We start from the raw sequence: 11,195 nt of genomic DNA on the forward strand, positions 1-11,195 counted from the left end.
GATGAATGGAACAGAATAGAGAATCCCGAAGTGGACCCTCAACTTTATGGTCAACGAATATTCGACAAAGCAGGAAAGACTATCCACTGGAAAGAAGACAGTCTCTTCAACAAATGGTGCTGGGAAAATTGGGACATCTACATGCAGAAGAATGAAACTAGACCACTCTCTTTCACCATACACAAAGATAAACTCAAAATGGATGAAAGATCTAAATGTGAGACAAGATTCCATCAAAATCCTAGAGAAGAACACAGGCAACACCCTTTTTGAACCTGGCCACAGCAACTTCTTGCAAGATACATCCATGAAGGCAAAAGAAAAAAAAAGCAAAAATGAATTATTGGGACTTCAGCAAGATAAAAAGCTTCTGCACAGCAACAGAAACAGTCCACAAAACTGAAAGACAACCTACACAATGGGAGAAGATATTTGCAAATGACCTATCAGATAAAGGGCTAGTATCCAGTATGTATAAAGAGCTTATGAAACTCACCAGCAAATGGGCAAAAGACATGAACAGAAATCTCACAGAGGAAGACATAGACATGGCCAACAAGCACATGAGAAAATGCTCCGCATCACTGGCCATCAAGAAAATACAAATCAAAACCACAATGAGATACCAACTCACAGCAGTGAGAATGGGGAAAACTAACAAGAGAGGAAACAGTAAATGTTGGAGAGGTTGTGGAGAAAGGGGAACCCTCTTGCACTTTTGGTGGGAATGTGAACTGGTGCAGCACTCTGGAAAACTCTGTGGAGGTTCCTCAAAGAATTAAAAATAGATATGCCCTATGACCCAGCAATTGCACTGCTGAGGATTTACCCCAAAGATACAGATGCAGTGAAAAGCGAGAACACCTACACCTCGCTGTTTATAGCAGCAATGTCCTCAATATCCAAACTGTGGAAGGAGCCTCGGTGTCCTTCAAAAGATGAATGGATCAAGAAGATGTGTTCTATGAATACAATGGAATATTACTCAGCCATTAGAAATGATAAATACCCACCATTTGCTTCGACGTGGATGGACCTCGATGGTATTCTGCTGAGTGAAGTAAGTGAATCAGAAAAGGACAAACAGGGATCCCTGGGTGGCACAACAGTTTGGCGCCTGCCTTTGGCCCAGGGCGCGATCCTGGAGACCCGGGATCGAATCCCACATCGGGCTCCCGGTGCATGGAGCCTGCTTCTTCCTCAGCCTGTGTCTCTGCCTCTCTCTCTCTCTGTGACTATTATAAATAAATAAATAAATAAAAATTTTTTTTAAAAAAAAGAAAAGGACAAACATTATATGGTCTCATTCACTTGGGGATTATAAAAATTAATGAAAGGGAATAATGGGAAAGGAGAGAAAATGAGTGAAAATATCAATGAGGGTGACAAAACATGAGAGACACCTAACTCTGGGAAACTAACAAGGGGTAGTGGAAAGGGAGGTGGGCAGGGGGTTGGGGTGACTGCGTGATGGGTACTGAGGGAAGCACTTGGTGGGATGAGTCTGGATGTTATGCTAAATGTTGGCAAATTGAACTCCACTAATAAAAAAAATTAAAAAAATATATATATGCTCTTAAAGACTTTACAAAAATTTTTTTGAAAACAGAAGAGGCAAGGGAATCTATCATCCTAGCATTATAATGATTATTTTTAACAGGTTTCATTATGTGTGCATTCACTGTTTTCCATATTTCATTTTATTTTTTATTACAGATTTCCAGAAGTAGATCAAGATACATGGATCATTTTATCAAAAGCCATAATTTTTCATTTTTATCATGCTGCCTTCCTAAAATGACACCAGATGCAAGGACAAATTCCCTTCTACCACAGGGGGATATAGTTCATTATAAGAATAAAATACGTCGGGCAGCCTGGGTGGCTCAGCGGTTTAGCACTGCCTTCAGCCCAGGGCCTGATCCTGGAGACCTGGGATGGAGTCCCGTGTCAGGCTCCCTGCATGGAGCCTGCTTCTCCCTCTGCCTGTGTATCTGCCTCTGTGTGTGTGTGTGTGTGTGTGTGTCTCATGAATAAATAAAATCTTTAAAATGAAATAAAATAAGTCATTGCAAAAGAAGCCTTTGTAGGCTATCAGAGAGCATATGGTTTAGAGTCAGATCATGGATAGAACCCCAGCTCAGTCTCTAGAGCTATATTCTTTGGGCAAGTCCCCAATATCTCTCTCGTTCAACATGAGTTCCCTCTTCCGTCATCTTTCTAAAGGGGTTAATACTTACTGTGCAGGGTTATTTTGAGGATTATAGATAATGCACATAAACCATAGTGACTGCAATGTAGGAGATATTGAATAAATATTAGAGAATAAGTCAATGTTCTGGTGAAAACACCGTTATAGGTATAAACAATCAGATAAGTAGGATAGCATTACATTTAACAATAGACAACCAGTAGGAACTTGAGTGATTTTTAATTATATTAATTTATGAAAAATGTTTTATTTATTTATTTATTTATTTATTTATTTATTTGAGAGAAAGTGAGCGCACAAGCAGGGAGGAGAGGCAGTCTCCTCGTGAGCAGGGAGCCCAACATGGGGCTGGACCTCAGGACCCTGGGATCATTCATTACCCGAGCCACAGGCAAATGCTTAATGACTGAACCACCCAAGTGCCCCCAAAAGTGTCTTTTTTAAAAAGGAATATTTAGAGGGGCACCTGGATGGCTCAGTGTTTGAGCATCTGCCTTCAGCTCAGGGCGTGATCCCGGGGTCCTAGGATGAGTCCTGCATCAGGTTCCCCGCAGGGAGCCTACTTCTCTCTCTGCCTATGTCTCTCCCCCTCTCTGTGTCTCTCATTAGTAAATAAATAAAATCTTGGAAAAAATAAAGCCATGTCTACTATGTGGATAGACGTGGGATTTCAAAAAAAAATGCTTTCAAAAATTGTAAGTGTTCTACAACAGAACACCTGTATTTTAAAATTGTCTCTCAGTAGTATCACTGTAATCTTTCTTTAAAAAAAATTATTTTTACTTGAGACAGACAGAGAGAAAACATGCATGCATGCGAAAACAGTGGAGGGGGGTAGAGGCAGAGAGAATCCTGAAGCAGACTCTCCGCTGAGCAGGGAGCCTGATGCAGTGTCATCCCAGGACCATGGCATCATGACCAGAGCTTAAACCAAGAGTTGGACGTTTAACTGACTGATCAATCCTGGTGCCCCACAATAATCTTTTAAATATAGCCTAAAACAGGAGCACCTGGGCAGTTCAGTGGTTGAGCATCTGCCTTTGGCTCAAGCAGTGATCCCGGGATCCCTGAATTGAGTCCCATATTGGGCTCCCTGCAGCGAGTCTGCTTCTTCCTCTACCTATGTCTCTCCCACTCTCTCTGTGTCTCTCGTGAATGAATAAAAAAATAGCCTAAAACATCCTTGGTTAAAGAGGAAAGGGATAAAAACTACATCATCTATATTATTCCCTTGTTTACTGATGAGAATCCAATTTTAGGTTGTGTAACCTAAACAAACTGCAAGTGAAAGAACAGATTATTTCGTGTTTATCAAAGACCTTTTTGGTACTTCTGGATGCCAGGAAAACAAAAATTAACTTAAAGGTATCTATATTTTAAGAAAAGTATATTTGAGATGCTCACTGTCTAATGAGGAAGACTAATATATGAACAATGATGATATTGATGAGGAACAGAGGACTAGCTCAGGGCAGCACATTGATAAGTCCTTGAAACAGGCAGAGGGACATGGACATTCCTCTACAGACTCAACTGCCTCGACATTAATACTTTGCTAAGGGCAAAATGTAATCTTAGCCCAACCCCCAGGAGCCTATAGGTCTACTTTAACATATAAAATTTCCTTTAGAAATTCCCATTATCTCTAAACCCCCAAGATCCATGTTGGCAATCATCCTCCAAGCACATGGCCCACTGATACACATCTGAAGGGTCTCATGACTCAGGTTTTATTAGACGGTAATAAGTGACCTTTTCCCAACAATAGCTAGGCCCTCGAGGTCCTGGAAACCTCAGCACGCCTGGCCCAGCAATTGAGAGTCTGCCTTCAGCTCAGGGCATGATCCTGGAGTTCTGGGATCAAGTCCCACATTGGGCTCCCTGCGTGGAGTCTGTGTCTCCCTCTGCCTGTTTCTCTGCCTCTCTCTGTGTGTGTCTCATGAATAAATAAATAAAATATATTTTTTAAAAAAGGTCCTGGTAACCTTGCTTCCAAAATTCCTTAGTACAGCTATCATCAAACCCCTCCAAACTCCCAGGTATATAATCAGCCACCCCTCACAGGCCCGGGGCAGCAGCTCTTCCTGCCCATGGGTCCTGTCCCCGTGCTTTAATAAAACCACCATTTTGCACCAAAGATGTCTCAAGAATTCTTTCTTGTTTGTCGGCTCCGGACCTCATCCATATTCCAAAATTTCATCAATAAGATGTACTGAATTCATCTCAATTCACTTGGGGGTGGGGAGACTAGGAAAAGCTTGGTTGAGGAAAAAGATAATATTTGAGCTAGGACTTGAAGAGTAGGAATCCTCAGGTGAATGAGAGGGTAGGGTGAGAGAAAAGGAAAATACTCTGGCAGAAGTCCAGCAAATACAGACACTTGCAAGAGAATGTAGAAATATCAAGGAAGGCAGGTAATTCAGAATGACTTGTACAGGAAGGAACTTGAGATAAGCCTGGAAGAAGCAGACAAGGGTCAGGCTACAGAAGCCCTTTTATACTTTGAAAAATGGGTTAAAAGGTTTTCAGATTTTAATGTTAGCATCTCTGGCAATACTATGAAGGATTGGTTCAAGGATGACCAGTTAGGCAGTATTGCAATAGATTTGTAAGAGTGATAAAGGCCTGAAAAGTGGGCATCATGGGAAAGGAGTTAGAATCTGATTCCTTTTTAAAAATTTTTAAAAGATTTTATTTATTTATTCATGAGAGACACAGAGACAGAGAGAGAGGCAGAGACAGGCAGAGGGAGAAGCAAGCTCCACGCAGGGAGCCCGATGTGGGACTCGATGCCGGGTCTCCAGGATCACGCCCTGGGCTGAAGGCGGTGCTAAACCGCTGAGCCACCCGGGCTGCCCTGATTCTTTTTAAAACTATTTTATTGAGATAAAGTGTACCTAACATAAAATCAACTGTTTTAAAGCATATAATTTATTGATGATTCCTTTTTAAAATAGTCTACCTCCTGCTAGGCCCTTCTGCTTCTATTCCAATGAAAGATTTAATGAATAAATATAATTAAACTGGATGAAATAGCTGTTTAAAAACCTTCAGTTTTCGGGATCCCTGGGTGGCGCAGCGGTTTGGCGCCTGCCTTTGGCCCAGGGCGCGATCCTGGAGACCCGGGATCGAATCCCACGTCAGGCTCCCGGTGCATGGAGCCTGCTTCTCCCTCTGCCTGTGTCTCTGCCTCTCTCTCTCACTGTGTGCCTATCATAAATAAATTAAAAAATTAAAAAAAAAACCTTCAGTTTTCTTATTTATAAAAAGTGGTTACTGTAGAGATTCAGACAACACCATCACATGAGGTAAAAAGTGAAAGTGTTCTAATGAACAATCCCAACTACCCAGAGATAGCCACTGTTAAGACTGTTGTGTATCCTCACAAAAGTTTCTCTATACATACATATGAACTTATATATAGGTGGTTTTGTGGGGGGGGGGGGTTACATAAAAGGCATCTAAAATATAAAGCATTGCTCTGTATCTTGTTACCCATGTAAAAATGTCTTGGAATCCTCTGAAAAAAAAAGCCTGTTCACTTCACTATACCTTTGCAAACAGTATGTTTTTATTTTACTCTTCCAACTTATTAACTCATTTTAATTTGCCGGCTTTTGTTTTTTCTTATCTTATAGTACAAATATTCAGAAACAGAAAGTATAGGTTCCTTTAAGTTCAGCTCAAGTTGACAAGCACCCGAGATGCCTAAATGGTATTTTAAAAGTGCGTGTACAGGGATCCCTGGGTGGCGCAGCAGTTTGGCGCCTGCCTTTGGCCCAGGGCGCGATCCTGGAGACCTGGGATCGAATCCCACATCGGGCTCCTGGTGCATGGAGCCTGCCTCTCTCTCTCTCTCTCTCTCTCTCTCTCTGTGACTATCATAAATAAATAAATTGAAAAAAATATATAAATAAATAAAAAAAATAAAAGTGCGTGTACAGGTGTTGTGTACTAGAGGAAGTACAAAATATACAGGAACTAGCATAAGACTGGCCGACCTAGGCTTGTAGTCCTTGTTCTGCAACAAGTAACTGTGTAAGCTTAGGATTCAGTTTTCTTCATCCATCAAATTAGGGAGCATAAATAATATAAATAGTTGTTAGTAATCTCTAAAGCTCTAAGTCATGTTTCAAAACACAATGTTAAAATACCTTTGTTTGGATCGCTTAACGGTAAGAATATTGTTATTGTATCTCCTCTACTTGCCATAGCCGGTAAATTCCACAGAGGGAATCTTAGTTTTGTTCACTTATGCATACCAAGCTCCTACAATAGTGCCTGGCATGTTTGATATTGGTAAATGACTGAAAATGGCTAAAGAGCTTCCATCCCAGTAAATTGCTTTGAATCAATTATTTGGACAGTGTCATAAATCTAGCATAGTTTAGTTTTTCAGTTTAATTCTACATTCCTGAAGCGAAAATGTCACAAACATATAGCTCTTAGACGTCTATAAGGGAGTTGCATCTACTGACAGCAGAAAGATTCAAGATATTCTACCCCACCCGACCCCCGCCGGACCTAGAGTCAAATTTCTCCTACCACCTGGTGGGGCCCAAGCTCAAAGTAGTGTCAAAACTCTCAGCTATGTGCATGCACAGGCCTATAGAAGCCAGGTTGTCACCTACCCCACCCTCTCAGACTCTACCTTCCTAGAAGACAAGGAGTTAGTTTCTTCTCTCACAAACCCCCTAACTCTTAAAAACGGTGAAACCGGAGCCACCGAAAGACGGAACCACTGAGGAAAGGGGATGGGAAGGAGTACCGACCCTCTCAAGCCCCACTCTTTGGGGAAAGCCGTGTTGGAAACATCGTCCTCACCTCCTTCTTTCTTTGGGCAGAGGCTGAGGGAACCCCGTAACTGAGCAGCAGCGCCACCGCCATGTTCGCGGAGACACACCAAAGCCACCAACGCGCTGCCATGTTCGCTCCTCTCTCTCCGAGAAGCCAAACTTTCCTCGGGCTGTGTCTGTGTATTGGGCGTGAGAACAGGCAAACCAGCCCACTACCTCTCCTCATTGGTCCAGCTCAGCCCTACTGGGCGACCCTTCACGTTACGTCACGACGCTCTACTGCTAGAGGCACGCTAAAAGATGGTTTACTTCTAATTGGTCTCCGTTAGCCAATAGAAAAAGGATAATCTGGTGGTTTTTCATTGGTCCGCTAAGGTTGATTAACCGCCCCTTTCATTTATGTAAATATGAAACGTTTAATGCGGCTGCAAGGGCGCATGCGCATGCGCAGTTGTAAACCATTGCGGGTTGGGGTTTTATTCCTCTGGTCCAAAATGGCTTAAAGTTGTTAAAACAGGTTTTTTCCCCCAGTCATTTAGAAGTCCTGGAAATCCACCTTCTTTGTGTAATATTCTAGAAAATTTGGACCTAGCCACGTGATTGTTAGCTATATTATACCCTCATTCTGCCCCTAAAGTTTTTCAAATCAAGATGAAAAAAGTAAAAGCAGGAAAGAAATACACAATATTACTGAATATTTTTAAAAGTAAACAGGCAAGAGATTGTAGAATACCTCCTGTGTCCCAGGAACTGTGCCATATGCAGTGAACAGAGCAGACATCAAAAGTTATTTTTCAAATTTTTTTCATGACATTTTAAAAGTTAAATCTTTTATTACTTTAAGACAGGGACTTAACTTTCAGGTTATAGACAGCAAATGCCATCTTTTTATTATTTTATTTGGGAGATGAGCATGAAACTAAGGTTGTAAGGAAGTATTTCTGTCTTTTTAATTTTTTAAAAGATTTTATTTATTTATTTATTCATGAGAGACCCAGAGAGAGGCAGAGACGGAGGCAGAGGGAGGAGCAGGCTCCCTGCGGGGAGCCTGATGTGGGGCTTTATCCCAGGACCTGGGGATCACACCCTAAGCCAAAGGCAGATGTTCAACCACTGAGCCGCCCAAGTGCTGGTCTCTTTCTAGTTTTTGTGTCATAGTCTATTTTCATTAAATATCAATTCCCCTATGTAAAAAATAATAAAAATCCTACATAGCTGAAGAAGTTTCCATTCATTTGGTCCAGTTCTGTTTATCATAGTGGGTTGTAAAACTGGGATGATTTAACTAGAGAAGAATAATATACTCAAGAGGAAAAATACCAACAAAATAAAATCAGTTGCCTATAATTTGGATTCATTTTCATGGTGAGAAAATCCTATAACTACTTTTTTAGGCCTTGTTGGGAAATACATGCACATGTATGCACAGAGAAAAAGAATTTCCTTATATTGGAGAGACAAGGATATGCGTATGGAAGGGAAAATACTGGTTCTAGAGTAGATATATGTGATCTGGAGATATGAAAAACATTTTAAAACATAAACAGACACTCATAAGAATAATAAAAATTAAAAGTATGTGGAGACAGCTGTGTGATTCCATTTATATGACATTCTGGAAAAGACAAACTTAAAGAGACAGAGAATAGATCAGTGGCTATCTGGGTCTGGATGTGGAAAGAGAGGTTGGCTACAAAGGAGCCACACAAGGAGATTTTTGTGGTGGTAGAACTGTTATTTCCTTTATTTTGGGGATGGTTACACTAGGCATTTGTCAAAACTCACAGACTGGTACACCAAAAAGGAATGAATTTTACTGCATGTAAGTTGAATGAATAAAATTTAAGGTAAGTTTTCAAACACAGAAATCTCACCTATCATGTTGGCAAAAATTCAATACATGCCATCATCAAGGCTGTAGGAACACATACCCTTATACAATGCTGGTGGGAATGCAAAATGGTATATTTATGGAGGGTAAGCTGACAGTACCTAGCAAAACTACATACACAATTATCCTCTGATCTAGCAATCCCATTTCTAGGCAACTACTCCAAAAAGTAAGAATATATGTGCAAACATTATTCACTTTAGCCCTATTTATAGTTGAAATACTCTCAAAACTACCCAAATGCTCAAATATAGGAGACTGATTGAATATACTATGGCACATTGTTGGTTTACAAACTGGCCCCTGTACATGCAGAGCAAGGAATGACCAAGGAGAGACCATGGCAGAACACTCTAGGTTGATACGTTTTTAATTTTTTTAATTTTTAAACATTTTATTTATTTATTTTAGAGAGAGTGAGCATGAGAATGTGAGCACAAGCAGGGTAGAGGGAGAGGGAGGGAGAGGGAGAAGCAGACTCCTCACTGAGAGGAAAGCCTGACTTGGGGCTCAGTCCCAGGACCCTGAGATCATGACCTGAGCTAAAGTCAGACGTTTAACCGACTAAACCACCCAGGAGCCCCTAAAATTTTTATTTTTCTTCTCGAAGTACAGTTGACATACAATGTTACATTAGTTTCAAGCATATGACAGTGATTTTACAATTCATTTTTTAAATTTGTAAATGCAAAGTGAAGATTTTTTAAAATTTATTTATTTATTAATGAGAGACACAGAGGCAGAGACATAGGCAGAGGGAAAAGCAGTCTCCTCAAGGGAGCTCATTGCAGGGACTAGATTCCAGGACCCAGGGGACAACACCCTGAGCCAAAGGCAGACGCTCAACCAGTGAGCCACCCAGGCGTCCCAGAATGTGGTAAAATTTAAATCGAATACAAACAGAAAAAGGTAGCTTGACATTATCTCAAATGAAAAACAATCACACTAAAGAAAAAAACTAATCTGGGGCAGCTCGGGTGGCTTAGCGGTTTAGTGCTGCCTTCAGCCCAGGGCATGATCCTGGAGACCCAGGATCGAGTCCCATGTCAGGCTCCCTGCATGGAACTTGCTTTGCCCTCTGCCTGTGTCTCTGCCTGTCTTTCTCTCTGTATGTGTCTCTCATGAATAAATAAAGTCTTAAAAAAACTAATCTGAATAATTTGTGAACACACCACTTTGATTATATCGTATTAGACTAAGAAAAAAAAACTACAAGCAAATCTTGAATTCTACTAAGCAGGTTTGTTTTTCATAGTGATATGACTACAGCAATTCCGAAAAATTTATTATGTATAATATGCATAAACATTGATGTTATTGAGAGCCAGGATTTTCACATGGAAGAAGGGAGATACAAACATGAAATGAGGGGGACACCTGGGTGGCTCAGTGGTTGGCCGGCTGCCTTTGGCTCAGGTAGTGATCCTGGGATCTGGGATCTGGTCCCGCATCGGGCTCCTGCAAGGAGCCTGCTTCTTTCTCCCTCTGCCTATGTCTCTGCCTCTCTCTCAATCTGTCTCTCATGAATAAATAAATCTTTAAAAAAAACAAATATGAAATGAAGGAAAGTAAAAAATAACTTTTGTGATTGAACTGAAACTGGAGTTATTAGTATAAATTTATCATTCATAATATATATTCCTAGCTCTATTTGCTGAAAGGACTAGAAGCAATGACACTCTGATATCAATGAGCACACCTGATACCAAATATATGTTGCTAAATACCATCTCTAAAAGAAATTAGGGCTTCTTAGAGAAATGGCTGGTTCCAGTGCTGGGGTAGCAAAATTACAAATGAACTTGGACCATCTTGTGTCAGAAAATAAACCCGTGCTCAAAAAAAAAAAAATGAAGTCATGTAAAATAATTTTAAAAATATATAAGACAGCTTGAAGGGAATCCTACTGATCACATCTCAGACTATTGGTAACTAAAATAAATCATAATAGCAATAGATTAAAAATACTGAATCTACAAATCCATATCGATAATTAACAAATAAATTGGAGAAGGGATAAAATTCCTGCCTACAGTGGAACACTCATTATATGGATGCCTGGGTGGCTCAGCAGTTGAGCGTCTGCCTTTGGGTCAGGGCGTGATCCCTGGGGCAGATCCCTTGGATCCGGGGTCCTGGGATCCAGTCCTGCATTGGGTTTCCCATGGGGAGCCTGCTTCTCCCTCTGCCTATGGCTCTGCCTCTCTCTTGTGTCTCTCATGAATAAATAAAATCTTTTAAAAATCACTCAATATTAAATATAGAAGGAATGATAGAAAAATTAGCATATGAAACT

The 11,195-nt window shown here is 40.7% G+C and overlaps 1 protein-coding gene across 3 annotated transcripts in view; it reads right to left on the minus strand.

Moving 5' to 3' along the window:
* The window catches only part of MAGT1 (magnesium transporter 1), a 72,306-nt gene extending 65,014 nt beyond the window's left edge, over positions 1 to 7,292 (minus strand). For 2 of the 3 annotated variants that reach the window (XM_072743521.1, XM_025985019.2), the window contains exon 1: positions 7,037 to 7,286. In XM_072743521.1, coding sequence (XP_072599622.1) covers positions 7,037 to 7,234 — 198 coding nt within the window. In that variant the 5' untranslated portion in view covers positions 7,235 to 7,286. Of the gene's footprint in view, positions 1 to 7,036 lie in introns of all 3 variants that reach the window. The other variant, XM_025985018.2, reaches the window with a different exon arrangement.
* Between the last annotated feature and the right edge of the window lie 3,903 nt (positions 7,293 to 11,195).

This window comes from Vulpes vulpes, chromosome X, assembly GCF_048418805.1.
Source record: "Vulpes vulpes isolate BD-2025 chromosome X, VulVul3, whole genome shotgun sequence".
Classification (NCBI taxonomy): domain Eukaryota; kingdom Metazoa; phylum Chordata; class Mammalia; order Carnivora; family Canidae; genus Vulpes; species Vulpes vulpes.